The following is an 18,165-nucleotide window of genomic DNA, read 5'->3' on the forward strand; positions in this document are numbered from 1 at the left end:
TATGCAGCAAAGATCAATGAGTGCCCCTCTGTATGTGAACACCCTCTAATCTCTCTGTTACTGTAACCAGCCAGCGTGCTGGACAGTAAAAGCCGGAGCACTGAACCAATGTTAGCAGGATAATTTCCATAAAGTAGAAAAATGAAGACAGAGACCTACAGAAATAATGATTGAGGTAAGAGGGAGACACATGACGGAGTTTGTAGGTGTAACTGATGTAACTTGCCGATCAGGGCCCCGACATACCAGGCCAACGGTCGGCAAATATCAGGGCTGTCTGTGAGCACCCTAGTTGGTGCTGTGTGTCCACACAGTTGTCACTAGTTGGCCCATGTCGGCAGCTTTTCGGCCGACTGAGCAAGTAGAATCGGCGGTCGAAACCACTGGTGGGAAAAATCACTCAGATTGGCCGTTCAGCTGAGTGAATCAGTGCATGAGAAGAGAAACAAAAACAGAAAGGGAAAGCCCTTTGAGCCTCTTGCTGTAGTATTCATGATTTCTCCCATTTAGTTCAGTTTCTCCTTTTTTTCTCAAGCCTCTGTCTCTTCGCCAGTGCCATTTGCAACTTTTTTTCAGACATATTCTCGTTTAGAAGTGGCTACATTAGCGAGATTGGTGTGAAAACGCTGATTTGTCACAACAACGGTTTGCATATTTGCCGCGGTCCTGAGTCTTCCCATTTCCCTTTCTGAACGACGAATACAGAATACTACTAACTGATAGTATGGAGAGGTACTTCTTCTTCCACAGGTGCAGAAGCTACAAGCTAGTCGGCTATCAGCTTTAGTCTTTGCAGTGTTTTCATGGACAGCTTTTCAGCGGCGCAACACATGATCCTGTGTGCCGCAAGTCAGTTCGAAGGGTCACTGCAAATAAAAAGTAGTTCTGAGTGATCACCTTTATCACATAATGAAACGTTTCCTCCCTGATGGGAGCGGTTGCTTTCACGACCGTGCTCTCATCCACAGAGTGTGAAGGCTCAGTGTATGGCTTGATGAATGAGAAAATGATGTGAATCATATGCTTTGGCCATCAACAGATCACCTATGGGAGACTATGTGCCATGTAAGACACATATTGTTATCGAACCACCGAATAAGGGAAGAATACTGTTTTATTCCTCCAGTAAACCCAATATCACAGCATGTCATGAAATATTAAGGACATTTAAACTATAAAGATTATGTGCATGGCGCGGATTGTCATTTTCTTTCATGACAGTCCCAGCAAGTTTAAAATTGAAAATTTGAAATGAAAATTTGTGGCCACCTACACAAATCCTAAAGGTTTGATTTAGTCAGTATTTCACAAAGGATTTTTACTAACAAATAACTAAAATCATGATCTTCTCCTTACTTTCCTTACTTACTTTACCCAAAGTGGATCCTACCGATTAAATTTTGTGACTATTTCACAATTTGAGGATATCATTTCTTACCTTAAAGAGTTTTTGTTGCATAAAGCTAACCACAGACTGGATGGGACCTCTGGACCTCTAGTGTAATAGTCCTGGACTTTGTACGACTCATTCCATTCTGCCCACCTCCCCTGTGACTCCTGCATGTTTCATGAATAAAAGAGAGTCCTGCTCACAATTAAGAATCCATGTCCACGTACGCATGTCCTGTTGATTCTTTTTGTCATGACAATTTCACGAAACTGCCGTGAAAACCGTGTTGCTCCTGTAGCGTGCCAGAGACCTGTAGAGCCGATGCCGAGGGGCATTGAGCTGTTAATGTGTCAACCATCTGTCAAGGAGAGAGAACCTTTCCGTCTATGGAGTGGACACTCGGGATCTCCTGCACTCACTTTTTGGCGTGTCTCTCAAGTGGAAATGCGGCCCTGTGTTCACTTCGCTTGTGCTAAAATGCTCACCATGAATAGGCTGAAAATTAAACATTTGGACAGCCCCAGAGTGAAACAACCCCCACCCCTCTGCAGCGTTGCCAAATAAATATTGAGTTTATGAGTTTGTACTCATTCTCTAATTGGCAGCAGACTTTGACTGTGACACTGTAGAACAAATAATTTAATTCCAATTTGGTATCCCTCCAATCATTTACTTTCAACTCTGGGAATAATGGAGCATAATAGGCCTTATATATTGTGTGGCTGTGCTGAAGAATATGATTTACAGTAAGGCGAGATGCAGAGTCAAAACAAACAGTAGCAGTTCCCAGTATGAGCGAATGTGGCTCTGCCAGCTGATGCATGTTGTTTCCCCCCCAACCCATTTAACAAGGTGGGATTGTATTTAATCAGCTAATGCTGCGCTAGGTTGACTTATCCTGATGAAGTCGTGCTAACGCTCATATTGAGCGTCTGCCTTGCTGAACAGCTGAACTCAGCCACTTACTCAATCCGGCCCAAAGGGAGAGGACTCATAATAAAATAGTTTTATTGGGAATACTCGAGCTAGCACATCAAGTGCAGTGGGAGGAGGGAGCAGGTGGGTGGGCTGGGTGCTGCAGGAGTGGGGGTAGTGGAAGGAATCGGACAGATATAACCTAGAATGTGTGTGAATGGGGTTCGTGCCGCATTCAGACGTTACATTTGTCAATAAGATGTGTCCCGCAGGTGTAGGTAGAAGGTGAGCTTGCTTCATGTAAAGAAGGATCATGTTGGAGTGTGTGAATGAGAGAATGACTCAGTGTGGGTTGACTCGGCAAGTCTGTGTGTGTGTGTGTGTGTGTGTGTGTGTCCCTTCTGTGCATATTTGCTTGTGTACACACATGCATATATGTGGGAGCGGGAGGCGGACCAGCTCACCAAATGATTCAGCACTTCATGGACAAGATTCATGTTTTATGAGTATGGGCTCCCATAAATTACATGGCTGGGCTTTTCTGCTGCTGCAGCACACCGCCGTTCATTCTCTCCCTGCCTCTCTGTCTGTCTGTCTGTCTGTCTCCCGCTCTCTCTCTTTATGTCTGCACTCATTCTCATGCTATTTTATTTCTTCACTCTTTCACATTTTTCCCGCTTTCCCCTCACTGTTGCATTTTTTTTTTTTTTTTTGCTGCACACTAAATGTCATCAGAATTTATCGCGTCAATATATTTTAAGATGCCGTGTGCCCTTATGTAAATGTAGTCAGAAAACAATCACCCTCTGTAGAAGTGCCGGAGGATATTTGCTGCTCAGCCTACTCGTGCGGGCATAAAGTACACTGTGGCAGAGAGACGTGCAAACTTGACTCAGTGTGTTTACCTGTGCACCATGTGTAGGCTTGTGACAAGCCACTGAACTCACTGGAGTGTACTTCAGGGAGCTTCCTGTGTGTTACTTAGCAACGGTGAGCTTGCGCTGCTGAGTCCGTTTTAGTTTTCTTAAGGTGCACCATCTCTCCCGGTGTATTTCAGTGTGCATACAAACAGTGAAAGAGACCAAAACACAGAGTCGGAGTTAGCGGCTTGAATTGACTTTCTCGGTGCGGTTGAACCAACAGATGTGTCAGGAGAGCTGATGGAACAGCTCGACTCAGGGGAGTAGCTTCACCTGCCTCTGCAAGTGAAACAGATACCAGGTCTCTGTCCTCACCATCTCTTCATTGACACGTTAAAGTCAAGTTTAAAATGTGATGCAACATAGCCCTCCATGCTGTTTGGGTGGGCTTTTAAAACAAAGCAAACTTTTATGCATGCAGTCTCTAAGGTTTTGTGCCATTTGTGTCACATCCAGAGGTGGGTTGGCAAAGCACGTTTCCACATCCACTGACATGTCGAAACTATCCATTTCTGAATTTTTATATGTCTTTAGGTTCAGTTTTCTAATTTACGATCTGACAACACTGTGTTTATGATCTGTAGCCCTTGTTAAGGGTTAGGAGAAAATCTTGTTTTGGCTGAAAATACTTGTTTTGGTCGCCACAAACACAGCTGGAAATTGTCTGGAGGTCTCCTTAAAAACATCCAGCCATGTCAAGTTTACCAGTGTTGAAATGTGGTCTCAGACTGTGGTCCCTTGCTTGGCAGCTTTCTCGCCTACAACTCTACCACCATCATCTCCACCATCAGGTCATACATATGTAATCAGAACATGATATATTGTTTTGTACAAATGTTAGGATGTAGGTAGCCTATGACTCGCTAAAGCGAGCGTATCAGTGTTTTGCAAAAATGCCAACATTTTATCCTGGCGACTGGGCTCATGTCACATTTGTCCAGAGCTAAATTACAGCTCATGAATTTATGGTGTGTATATTCATGGTTTGCAGAGGATGGATACAGATGTTTTGCTGCCTCCCCCACAAATCAATCCCAAATGTATTCACAATGAAGAACAAAATACACTGGAAAGATAACCATGGAATTTGCTAACCATTCTATGTTACCTTAGATGTTAAAGGATAGAAGTTAACAATGATTTATTCTTTCTTATGGGCTTGCTGGGGACAGCACAGCAAGTTGCAGACACAGCATTGTTTCCATATTTTTACGCATCAAGTAGATACAGAGGTGTGACAATGATTACCTCCATTTGTTGCCATGTTTCTGGTCACCTGATGGATTTCAGTGTAATACTGACTCTCCTTTTAGCTCTGTTTTGGTCCACACCAACACCAGAGGGAAATATTTGGCCTATTTTAAGGTTAAATTTGGCCTGCCAGATGTTTCCGGTTAAAATACAGAAATGATAAATGTACCTTAAAAACTAACTAATGTTTACTCTGTTTCATTTTTGTGAGAAAAATGCTTTTTAAATATGTAGAATTGCTAAATAATCTTATCTAGCAGCCAGAGAGACACTTTGTACAGGAAGTCAGTCAATTAATGAAAACCCTCCATTTGCATATTAACAATGCAATACAATTGGTATATGCTTTCAGCCTGTGCCCTGCCATTAGGTTTAAGTTTTGTCTTCAAAGGAAACAAGTTTAGGCACCCCTGTCCTAAATACTCCAATATGCTCACCAGCTGTTTGGTGTTGGACAAGTAGCGTACAGTGGGCTTATGACAGCTATTATTGTCGGAAGCATTTTGGTGACAGCTTTCTGATTCAACCAAAACAGTAAAATCGCTGCTGTAAAACCAAAACTGTGAGCTGAAAGATGCTAAAACAATCTGCAGAGGTGAGGGAACTGCTGGGTCGGGTGATTGATTCTGCAGATCTGTCACTATGAGCAACACTCATTCATATAGTTTTGATTTAAACAAATTTGATTTGTTCCGCTTTGAGGTTAACATTACATACAGACGTTTAAGGATTTATGAGGCTTATTGCCACGAAATACGGTGACTATGCTCATGGTTGTGCATAGGAGCAAGGGATTTAACCGGGGCTATCAACATAGCATCGTACACAGAGATTGGAGTTTTGTAATCCGCTCGGTGATCCTACCTTGTACCTAATATATTTTCGTTGCAGTCTCTAATCCCGCCAAGCAGAAATGACCAGAATCTTAGCACCAAATGCTGCAGTGAGGACTGCACGCTGTTATCCTGTGAGCAGACGCATTTCTGCATGCTAACAGCTTCAATTGTTCCTCAACAAAAAACAGCTTGTTTGCTGTTACACTGCGGAAGGACAAGACTGCGACCTCTCTATAAGACAGATGAGTTAAACCAATCTAATTCAAGCTCGTCGATAGGAAAGGAGCGCATTTCCCTGAGCAGAAATTGACCAGGTGTCAGGGGAGCTGATGGAGAGGGCAGGGGCGTGTGTGTGTGTGTGTGTGTGTTAATCGGTCTGCATGTGTGTATCAGCCTTTGTGGGCGCAGACATTTGTGTTCACCGGTACTTCACAAGCGTCTTACTTATCCTGGGAGCTCCCCTTTGTTTGAGAAGGTTGCTATATTTAGCAGCTGTGTCGAAAGGTCAGCTCCTCTATCGGCTGGAAAACAACAGAAACAACGGTTTAACAGAAAAACATGCATCCTCTGGGAAATAGACGGCGCTTCGTCACAGTCACCTGCTAAATGCCTTGCATCACCCCAAACAATGCCTTGCTGTGTTGTGGTTGTGTGATGTTATTTTGACTGATGGTGCAGCGAGTGGGTCGCCTGCTGTACACAATGACTCGTATTAAACATGTGTTTAGCTCGTAAAATTCACATTAATCAGCTCTTGTTGTCGGGGGTCAACATTATGCCTTGATACACTATATTACCAAAGACATTTAAATAAAGCACGCTGGGGTATGAAAAAAATAAACTTTCACTCTCTGGTGATCTTTGTATAAAATCTGCTGGTCTACCTACCGTCAAATACCCCATGTCAGCCTGAACTGCTGGTAATTTTGTAAATGGTCAGCTTGAATTCATTAATACATTAAACCATTAAATCCATTGTACATGCGGGTACAATGGATTCCAAGGATTTTACATTTTCATGTGGAAAAAAATATCAAATCATTCAAAGAAGCACTTTGAAGCCACTTTTCTACCAGTATATGCCAAGTATGTTCCAGCCACTCCTGTCCTGTCCCATGTTATATATGCAATATGAATATTCTGTGTGTTTGTTGCACTATTGTCAACAGATACAGATACAGCAGAAGATATTTACATAGCACTTTAGTCGTATTTTGGCTGAATAATGACCTGTCCGAACAAATCGAGTTGAAAAATTATTTATGTAATGTAGTATTACCACTGGTAAAAACACTCAGTTACTTAAAAAGTACTTTAAAGATCTTAAAGTCAACTTTTTACTTATAGCGGGAATAGGCACGTTTTTGCAACTTTTCCTCCTCCAGGGGAACTGTTGGCACTGCTGTGCAAGGACAGCGTTATCAACATGGCTGCCACTCGCTGCCCCACCACTGTCCAAAGTGAAAAACGACCATGAGAATCCCAATTTGACCCAGAAACCCAGATCTCAGGGCTGTGAAAAAGAAGAGTAAAGTTGTCGTAGTAGGCAGGTTTTGATACATACTGATCTCGTAGTAAGGGGAACACATATTAGCAAGGGAACCCACTTTGACACAACACCGGTGCCCTCCCTCTCGTCCATTCCCTCTTGTTTTACCTCGATTTCTATCACCCTCCTTCTTCACCTTCGCTGCCTCCTCCATCAGGGGCTTCTTCATTGTCCTTCATTGTTGCACACGATAATGGCTCAGAATGATAAGTTAAAGCAACAAAAAGTTGTCTATTGCACATTCAAAGTATCACTCCCAAGTATTAAAAATGCAGAATGTCCCCTTGACAGATTGGCATGTAAGCAGCATTCATGTGCTCTAGCCGGTTGAGGTGGAGCTGATTTTAACATTTTTATACTGCCTGGAATGTTTTATTTATAGAAATGCTGCATATTTAATAAGGTGACAATATGTTTTGCAAGTAAAGTTTGACTCTGCAAAGTAAATGATAAGTGCAGCTGTCAGATAAATGCCATGGATTAAAATATACTTTCCCCCTGGAATGTAGACGGATTAAGTGGTATAAAATGGAGGTACACAAAGTTCACGTCCCTTAAAATAGCACTTGAATACAGTACTTGAGGGCATCTGCTTGGTTATTTTCCCACCACTGTCTAATATGTTTACTGTAATAAGTAATATTTGTGCACAGTGATAGGTTAATAATTATTTTTCACAGAGAAAACTCGGAAGCATTGTCACCCGTCACCCGCTGCAAACCCTTCTTGAGTACACAGAGCTGCATCATGATATTTAACAGGCACAGTTCGGGGCGGAGCGTCACTTTGAGCTGATGGGCAGTGGCAGCAACCATACGAGGTCAGAGATGTGTCAGGTTGCCTTCATCAACATCATCTGCAGCTCTCTCTCTCTCCTGCCAAAAACCTCAATCTTAAATATCCCGAGGCCCAGGATAAAAACACGTCCCTCCTCTTCGTCCTCCTCCACCTCCTCTGCAAGTAGGCGTGATGGAGGAGGTGAGTGAGCTTCAGCGGTACAGCGAAGGCCAACATCGCTGTCCACGTTTGCAGGCTTTGTCCTGCCAATTTCTGAGCTCTCAAATCATGTCCCAGCCCGTCGGTCTGTTTCGTGCGGAGAGAAAAAATTGCGATCCGAAAGCTTCGTCGCATGAACTTTAAGTCTTACTCGACTCACATCTCAGATGCTTTAACACACCCTCCCCCCCATGTGTAGCCCAGTCATAAAGACTTGGGTTCTGGCATCTCACTTACACACCGGCTAATTATAGTCCACTGTAATTACAAATGTGTCATTTCTCATTAGGCCCTAACGGCAGACATGCAAATGAAACACTCTATTTGACAGAGGGCTTCTTTATCTTTTCCTCCACTCTTTTATATCTTTTCACTTTGACACGCAGTTAAAAAACAGCTTAAAGGTACTCATCCCTCTATTTTAATAAAGCCTACGTATCTATCATTATTATTTCATGCTGATGTTGCATACATGTTAATTGGGCCCTTGGGGCCGAAACAGAAATGACTTTTAGGCTTTGATTTTGGTATTGTTCTGTCTGTTGTGTCCGCGCTGTTGTTTTTCTGCATCGGCTGCTTTTCTTTCTTTTCGTTCCTGCACAACTTAGTTCTCTACAAAGACCTTTTCAACCTGTGGCAACCAGCCATGCAGATGAAGAACGAAAGAAAGTCTAAAAGTGTCTCTATAAGGCTGAGATTATCTACGTGTGTGTCTCAGTGATTTGTGTTGACATAGAGTCAGTCGGTGACAGATTGGTAAAAGCCTAATGCCTGCATTCCGAATTTAATCAGGACCAAATAAACACAATGCCAGCTGTGGTCGGATGGCAGTGATCAGCTCAGCAAGTGTGTTTGCAGTCATCCTACGGCACTGCACCACTGACCGCTATCGGAAACTGTGTGTCCTGAGGCTCTGATCTATATACCACAGAGCCCAGTGTGCCGCCATTGCATAACACACGGAAATGAAAACAAACACCCCTTTCCTTTTTTTTACTCTCTTTATTCTCTTTTTCCATCCATCTCATGCAAACACACACATGAATGTACAAGCAGTAAACATACAAAGTGTGAATATTTATCACATGCAAGTTAGACATAAGGGATCACTTAGTCTTTTGCCATTGAAACCCACAATCACATTATGACTAATCACTAACACGGCCTCACTTCCTCTAGTTAGGTCAAAGCCCCACTGAGTTCACCGCTGCCTCCATCATGTTGTCAGAACCCTTCAGAGTTGATTGATTGATTGATTGATAGATAGATTGCTGATTTGGTAAACTGATTAGGAGTTGGACACAGGCGGATGCCGTTATCAGACACACATGCCTGTTTTGGCCACTTGAGGGCATCTCAGTTGTCTCAAGACAAAGAGTGTTTTGTGTCTTGAGCAGGGTTCCAGCTTTAGTTCAGTCTGGTGCTTGGACATCTGCTTTGATACAAATCTTGCAATAAATGCAAATATTACGGTCAGGAAAAGAAAGTCATGACAGACTTTCCTAGAAATGAAATTATGGTTAATTGTTTAATTCACTGGATCTTTTGTCTTTATCTGTCGCTCCAATGCAAATTAAAGTTGATGGGGCTCCATTTATTTGGAGCTCTTCTGTGGTTTGTCGTTGAAGAAGCCATCACAAGACTCATCACCATCTTTCAGGGGGGGGGGAGACACTTTTTTAGGATACATCTACACAAAATATTCTCAGTGCAGAGCAGTTCTCCTCTCCTTGATCAGCCCTGTAATCCTGCAGCAGTGTCCTGCTGAGCTCTGCACTGCCCTCTAGTGGCTGGAAAGTAGTAAAGCAGTTTGTAAGTACTAAAGCAATTAAAGCCTGACAGGAGGGAGAAAATCACCCCAGCAGGGTCTGCACTTTCAGTCTGACGTTAAAACAACAGGCAAGGTCTGTAAAACTTCCAGATGTGCAGATTGTGTGATGCTGACACGGAGCTGTTTGGAAGCCTGCAGCAGTGCTGCACCAAAACAGATGAAGTAGATAATTGTGCAACACATGCATTTGTTAGATAGTTTGAAAGGCTTTATATCTACCGACATTTAACTCACCTCTTGACAAACAAAGTAAACAGCATATTTTTCAATGTTGCTCCTACCCAGAGGCCGAACTAATGACATCATAATTTATACAGTGAGCTACCAGCATGATCAACCAGTGAGTTAGCCTTTTTTGTGTGTGTTATTAAAGCAAGAGGTTCCACATTCATCTGAAAAATAATTACAGTGATCTTGTGGAGCCACCATGTTTTGAGTTGGTAAATCCTGTATTTTAGCTGCTTTACTGTTTCATGTCATACTGTCACTAAACTCCAGCGTGTTAATATGGTGAGCTGACAGGTACTAATTAACTGAAAGCATTAACTTAAAAATACACATTATTTTCAAAAAAAATGCTTTTAATTATTTTTTCCACAAATGTGGATGTACTTGGACTTGAACTTGACTCGAGCCACAGTTTGGTTGACTTGGGCTTGACTGTTAAAGACTGGTGACCTTACTTGACATAATTACTCAAATTACAAATTTTATACTTTCAGTTTAGTTCTTTCCTAGCCTGGCTGTCAACATCTGTCGGAGCTGATATGTTTGGGATTGAGGATAAATCAAGTCATAAGCTTTTGTAAAGTTACTTGTTATTTTGTTTGATTACATGTATTTCATATCAAATATAGAATATCAATAATTGTACAAAATACTGACTTGGGACTTGCTCGAGCCTCGGACCAAATGTCTTGAGTCACATGTCTTCTTTTTTCGTTAAAAACCCTGAGAGAAAATAACCTGCACCTTAGTTATCATGACAGCTTTTGTCTTTGATCTGTCCCTTCTCGTGCCCCTAATTAATTTGTATTTTCCGTTCATCCTAATATTTCTTACTTATATATGCCAACACAGAGGTGTTTTGATCCTCTAAGGTAGAATTGACAATAATACTGACTTTGAACAAGTTATTGAAACAGAAATGGTGAAGTGTGTATGCACATTATATGTACTCAGCGCTACAGTACATGAAGTAGTTGACGTATTCAGCGCTACAGTACATGCAGTACTTGATGTATTCAGAGCTACAGTACATGCAGTACTTGACGTATTCAGAGCTACAGTACATGCAGTACTTGATGTATTCAGAGCTACATTACATGCAGTACTTGACGTATTCAGAGCTACATTACATGCAGAACTTGATGTATTCAGAGCTGAGGTAACATTTGATCTGTGACAGTGTTAATGGGTGTCTGAGTGTGTGAGTGTGTGGTAATGTCTGCCAGTTAATGACTGCTGTCATACTAGAGAATTAACCCCGTCACTTCAGACTAATCACTGCACTCCTTGTCCCCCTGTCACCTCTATTAGCCCACTGTCACACACACACACACACCTACACACACACACACACACACACACACACACACACACACCTACACACACACACACACACACACACACACCCACACACACCTACACACCCACACACACACCTACACACACACACACACACACACACACACACACACACACACACACACACACACCTACACACACACACACACACACACACACACACTCACACACATTATTTCTTCAGTGATGGGGTATCATCTGTTTTTTCTCACTTTATTCTCGGGGCCAAGAGGGTCGCAGCAGCCAAAGTGCCGCCCTGGCTAATGATGATTAGCGTCATAACTTTGGCCGTTACAGACATCATTAGTCTTTCATTGTCTCTTGGGGGGAACTTTATTGCTGTTCTCAATCAGAGGTGGCTGAGGTCCCATTCACACACTGTCTCATTGGAGATCTATGGTGCATATCGTATGAGCACACCTTAATAGACCTCCAGGAAGGAAACATTAAAACAGGAGTGAGATGAAACACACTTATCAGGCCATATTTCATGGAGGTGTAATTTTTTTATGGTTATGGTTTCATTAACAAGGGGACATCTGTCATGTTGTCATAAAGAAAAGTTTATCATTCAAATGAAAAGCATGATTAGGCAGACCACTTGTGTTCCAGTATGGTATTGACATTAAGCAATATTTTGGACCACTGAATAAACATGCTCCCACCCGGTAATGTGAAGGATCTACTGGCGCTGATGAACGTTTGCAGCTTTAAGTGCTGACCCGACATCACAGGTCTGTGAAAAGTTTTATTAATGTAATGACAATATTTTTTGCTTACCTACATCTACCAAATGCTAATCCATTCACACTTTAGAGAGCAAATGTCCTCACAACAATAACATGATGAGGAAGAGGCTGGTCTTGACAATGATTTTGTTATAACTAAGCAACGATGACTAGAGTGCACACCTTTAAGGAATAGTTTGATATTTCAGGAAATACGCTTGTTCGCTTCAGAAGCACTTCATATATAGTCTAGAGACAGTGGGAACAAACTCTGTCCAAAGGTAAATGAAAGCTAAAGTCAATAGCTGTTGCACAGTTTACGGTTTGTTTGATTTACACAAAAACAGCAAAAAGCACAGAAACTATAATTTGCCATTGTATTGCCGGCAGACAGCGGGGCTCTAGTGGGTTACCGGTCCTGGAAAAGAAATAGTACAATACATCAGTATGAGTATTCTCATCCGACTGTGTGCACTTGTTCTGTTATTTCTTGGTTCTTTCTAGGCTAATGTTCTGGTTTCAGGGGAGGGTTTCATTTTGGGTCAGGGTCAACACGTTCTCACTCCCAGCTCATCAGATACGATCAGCAGCCATGTGTCACCCTTCTTACCCATCTAGCATCACTTAGCAGGTTGGACATCTCGAATAAGCTGCCTCCAGTAAGACTTTCAAAATAAAGCTTGTTGACAGACATCTCACAAATTATGTTTATATTTTATGACACTTGGAACTCTGTTAACTTTGTGAAATGGTCACGGTTTGGTTGGGTAAAGGCCCCAAAAGTACTTAAAGATCATGAAATAACTATGATATTTATGTAAGTTCTATCACATCGCTTTATCACACGATGCTAGAGCTAGGTAGTCAAACTTAGAAGTATAGGGCCACTGAGCAGGCTGCTGTATTTGACACGTTGGGGGCCAAAGTGTTAGATTTAGGTCCTACAATTACACTCAGGCAACAGGTGTGTGTTTCATTTTACAAATTAAAGGGCTGAAGAGGTCAAAAAGTGTTTCTTTAGAAAACTTGAACTGCTCATAAATGTGTGTGTGCATGTGAGTTTTGAGTGTAAGAAGAGATGAAACATCCGCCTCACCGCGAGGGCTTGATTTGCACTTGTTCTGAGGACAAGACCTGCTTATGCGTGTGTGTTTACACGAGCTGTCAGTAGTGGTAATGCTATCAAACGCAGGCAGGTATTCTGATGGACCTGTGGGCCTCTCATACCTGCATTCACATCAGGTGTCATCTGTGGACTGCAGCTTGACAGGAAGCTGGCTTAAAAAAAGAAAGGCACTGACCCTAACTGAAGGTCAGCGGCTACGCGGACTAAACAGAAAAATACCCTCCCTTAACAGGCGTATTCTCATAAAATATGCATCCTTTTCGAATTTAACCTGTGCCAGACACAGCCACACCGATATCTTTTACATTCACCGTAGCATCCGCTGACCTCATTTCCCTTCATCGCAATCTTTGAATTCACAAACGGAGCTCGGCCTGACCTGACATCACCCTCATTACCATTCTATTAAGCTTTCCCAGCGCTGAAGTACACCCAGGTCCTTCACCTGCATCAGAAAATTATTAATATTAATGCGTCCACCTATACGCTCTATGCATTTGCAATCGGGCGCACAACACACATCGGCTCTGCGTACCTACGCACCACCACACTCTGCCCGCTGGGTAATAAACAATAAAGTACGCGCACACTCGCTCACCTACGCGCGCACTTGGTGACAGCCTTCAGCTCCGGAAGCAGGCCGTGCCAGAGGGGTTTGGACTAATTGATATTCTCCCACACTGCCCAGGGCTTCTCCAAGGAACCTCACTCTGCAGTGCTGCTGACAAGGCACATTCCATCACTGCTGCAGACTTAAAATAGGATCAAAGGATGGGCCAGTGTGTGTGTGTGTGTGTGTGTGTGTGTGTGTGTGTGTGCGTGCGTGCGTGCGTGCGTGCGTGCGTGCGTGCGTGCGTGCGTGCGTGCGTGCGTGCGTGTGTGTGCGTGTGTGTGCGTGAGGTGTGTGTGTATTAGACGGATAGAACAGAGAGACGAGAGCGAGTGTGTGACCAGCATGCCGACTCCTCAGTGTATTGTGACAGTGCTGTTTTGGCTCTGCACGTCCCCTCCTCTTTGAAAGCATCCCTCCCTTTATATTCTTCTCTTTGCCCGCATTTGTGTCCTCAAACTCTCTCGTTTGGCTTCGTCACAAATGATGCACCATATAGCCAGGTTGTTTGTGATTCGGGCCATTATTCGGCTATTAACCAATCGCTGTTGGCGAGGGGCCACAGGGTGGAGTTTTGATCGCTGCCACTGGGAGCCAGTTGTGCTTTCCTCTTCTTGCTGCAATCAGTACGTTTTTGTCTTTAACTGGTTGACCTTTTCTTTCTAAAGTTAAAGTTGCCCGGAAGATTTAATTAGGCAGCAGGTGAATAGGGAACATATTTTAAGTAATAGGTGAAAATTCCTGAGTTGATTTCTTAAAAAGACAACACTTACTATAACACGATATAATGATTTCCAAAATGTAAGATGGTATACTCTCATATCACAATAACAATATAACGTCTATTTATTGCACAGCCCTGAGACCCCCAATTTAACATCACTCCCAATCGTTCCATCCCATGAGCCCACCCGTCCACCCCTTCCTCATGACCGGTTCACTTGCAGAGTCACAGGGCATGTTGGTTTTGTTTTACCGTATGCGTACTTCAGCATCACAAGTGTTAACAAAGTAGTTTTTTGTTTTTTTTTGTAAATCTGGGATCGAGCTATTAATGAGTGGAACTCACAGCTTGAAGTCACTGTTTCATTAATGTCTCTGTCGGAGGGCTCCACACCTCAGGCCCGCTTTAATCTCCTCCCTGGGGGGAAGGGGCAGCACTCCATCATGCTCACAACAGAGACACATATTGTAATGTGGCCATACATATTCTCCGGTGGCACATTTAGTACACCTAGCGGCGATTATATGATGTACATTTAAATGATTTTATGACGTGAGATGATGAACCAGCTACTTAAGGGTCTGTGAGCAGCAGAGACTTGAATGTGTCAGCTACGTCTCCACAGGCGTGTTTTTTTCCAGCCTTTTACAGATATATTATTCATTTACAGTGAAAAAGGGGTGGTGTGGATGGCGATAAAGTGAGGATTCTCTGGATTGGTACTCAGCGGATCACTCCAAAAGGCTTCCTCATTCATTCACCTGCAAGTTATTACACTGCAGCAAGACATAGCCAGAGGAAACCCTCACAAATGAGGGGCCATCGTCACAAGGAAGTCTCCATCCAGGACTTGAATGTTCTGCCTTTATGTCACACCGACTGTTTTTGAAATCAGTCAAGTGTTCACCATGCACTAAAACGGGGATTCAATGCAGAGGACTAACTAGGATTATTTCTGGACACATTAGCTGCTGTATCACAAAACCCCTTAACTATTTTTGGACGTTCCTGCTTAGCTTTTGAGTTATTGACCCTCGATTTCACTTTGAGTTTTTAGTTTGGATCGTGGGATACTCTGAATCCACTTTAAAAGCACCATTTGTGAAAGCCCTGTAGACACACTGTGTGGATGGGCAACAGCTTGCTGTTGTAAATCTTCAATTCCTTCAGCTTCTCTTCCACCTCCAGACCCTTCAGATCCTGTGATCGGTTATTTTTCTCCATCCCACGTTCAAAAATCCAAAGGTGATGGAGTCATTTCGATCGCAGTCCCCTTTTTAGAAGCTTTCACGTTCTTAAAATCGTCTTATTTTAGAATACTTGATAGTACTGTATCTCATATAGATGCAGTATCCTCTTGCTTCAGGTCTGTAGCTGAAGAGATGTGATGTTTACACAAAGGAAAACAGAGACTGCACTTTTCCATCAGATGGGAATATCCTACATGCCTCGTGCATATACGATCCTGACATCTTTGACATCTTTGGAAGCTCGTGGATCACAACTTAGATTCCAAAGAAGGTTCTGTAGTTCTTATAATGACTTGCTCTTATCAATGAGCTGCTTTTTTTTCTCATAAGATTGCTTCATTTTTGATACTTATTCATAAAAGTAGTTACATTTTTCACCTATGTCAAATTATGTTTGTTACTTTTCTTGACGAGGATCATCTTCATGAGACAGTCGTCAACATAATCAAAGGGGCAAACTCATTACAGCTTTATGGAGCCCTTTTCAAAATCCATGTTTTAAAGTGCTTCACAGTGGCAGCAAAATAACACAGATCAGTCATGAAATCATCAGGTTTTAAAAAAGCAGGGGGAAAAAAACAGAAACCAAGGAAAAACATTCAAATACAGTGGATTGTGTTTAAGGGAACAGTGAGAGACGTTGGACTCGGCCCATCTAACAAAAGCTCTCCACTTTCGTTGCCCCTCTCCGAGGCCCCGATGAGCACTCATCTGTCGTAGCGCTCTGATTAGCTCAGACTATTAGCCTCATCAAAACAAATGAGACACATACACAACACGCACTGCAGAATGCTCACAGTCTGTAAGCTTTTATTGCCTCAGTAGATGGACTCATGATATTCAGTGATTAAACAGCTAAAGCACGAGGAAGAAGAGAGAGAGACGAGGGGGGGGGTTGACAATGACACAAATCCCAGCAAAGCAGAATCACTGCTCATCACAAATTATATTAACTCCCCGTGTTTGATTTGATCCGGGCGAGTTAAGCTTCTTTTATTTTTTTTCCGGGCCTGAAAAGAAAGTGCTGAGTCCCACTGACTGTTTTTAACCATCAGGACGGGCCCGGGTGATAAAAGAACATGGCCCCGAAGCAGAGTAATAGCAATGATCAAATGGGTTGTTTATCCGGGTTCCACTGGGTGACATTTGCGGTGGCTCGGCAGCAGGACATCCACCTAACGCTAATGTCGTTTCCCTCCGAGGAGATTGGATTAAAATGTTCTGACCCTGATGAGGCTGTGGCTTCACAAGTCTGGAGCAGATTGTGTTTGCTGAATCCATGTTTTTCCATACAGGTCAGCCGTGTGCGGTGTTACGGCCTCTTTTTCTTTTTCTTTTTTTTAGCCTGTATTGAGAATGTATTGATAACAGAGGAGCACAAGCTGATTTGCACAGTATTTCACATGTGTGTTCTTTCTTTGGACGGGCTAATTTCTCACAAATTTGCTCCTGAGGCAACATTTAGTCCTCTTTCATTTGCGGCCAGTCTCAGACAAAACGTCCAAACGCGTTAATCCTTTCTCATGATTAAGGTGTTTAAAGGGTTTGCAGACAAATGAATGTGAACAGCTTGGGGCAGGCTGTCAGTTAACCACGTTAGGTCCGAGAAGGGGGCAGTATAAACGGGGCATTAGAAGTCACAGGGAAGGGGGTCTTGGCTCGGAGGGCTTTGGAATGGGACTGCCATGGACTCTCATGCGTTCACATGCCGGAGGAAAAAAAATGTAGGTATGTGCACCCTTGTTTTGCTTCGTGACTGAATGTTTCACAGGGTTGTGTTGTGGTTTCTGACACCCGGCACTGTATACTGTTTGATATGGGTGTTTTTTGGGTTTTTTTTGCTCCTGCAGTATGTGCTGTGGTAAGTGCATGTCTGTGTAGAAAGCTTGTCTGACTGTCTGAGAGTTCAGCCTCATGCAGTGTGCCTCTCCTCTCCTCTCCTCTCCTCTCCTCTCCTCTCCTCTCCTCTCCAGCATTATGCCAGACCTGGATCCGGCCCAAAGTGTTGTCTATTTGTTCTCTGCTCGAGTGCCACATTTGTACAATTGATGGGGACGCTTGTGTTACTCGAGCACACTGGTGCTAATTTATGCCCCCTGTTCAAAAACTCAGACGATGACATCATGATACTCAGCTGCATGCAGTTGCATAACCTTTGTTGTCTTCCGTCCAAATTTCATTTTGCGGCGCACCCTGTCACATTAGGTCTGTTTGGCCATTCGTCTCACAGGTTTTGCCAAATTGTCGAGCCAAACAGTGATTTGTCTTCCCAAAATGCTTCTTGTTTGTGGAGCTCTGCTGGTGAGGCTCTACCATTATCATCATATTTGTAAAAGGCATTGTGACAGGCTTATATTATCCAGATGCACAATATGTTTTTAAGACTAAAGAATAGAGTTCCATAATCGAGTGCTTTCCTTTGACATGTGCCTCTGCGTGAGCAGAACTAAAG

At 42.9% G+C, this 18,165-nt stretch overlaps 1 protein-coding gene across 2 annotated transcripts in view; it reads left to right on the forward strand.

Annotated features, from left to right (window-relative positions):
- fgf14 (fibroblast growth factor 14) overlaps positions 1 to 18,165 on the forward strand; it is a 125,806-nt gene that overhangs the window by 62,225 nt on the left and 45,416 nt on the right. The window contains exon 1 of one of the 2 annotated variants that reach the window (XM_030427767.1): positions 17,333 to 17,437. The exons of the other annotated variant lie outside the window; for it this stretch is intronic. Coding sequence (XP_030283627.1) covers positions 17,419 to 17,437 — 19 coding nt within the window. The 5' untranslated portion in view covers positions 17,333 to 17,418. Of the gene's footprint in view, positions 1 to 17,332; positions 17,438 to 18,165 lie in introns of those variants that run through there. 2 annotated transcript variants of the gene reach the window in all.

This window comes from Sparus aurata, chromosome 9, assembly GCF_900880675.1.
Source record: "Sparus aurata chromosome 9, fSpaAur1.1, whole genome shotgun sequence".
In the NCBI taxonomy this organism is placed as follows: Eukaryota; Metazoa; Chordata; class Actinopteri; order Spariformes; family Sparidae; genus Sparus; species Sparus aurata.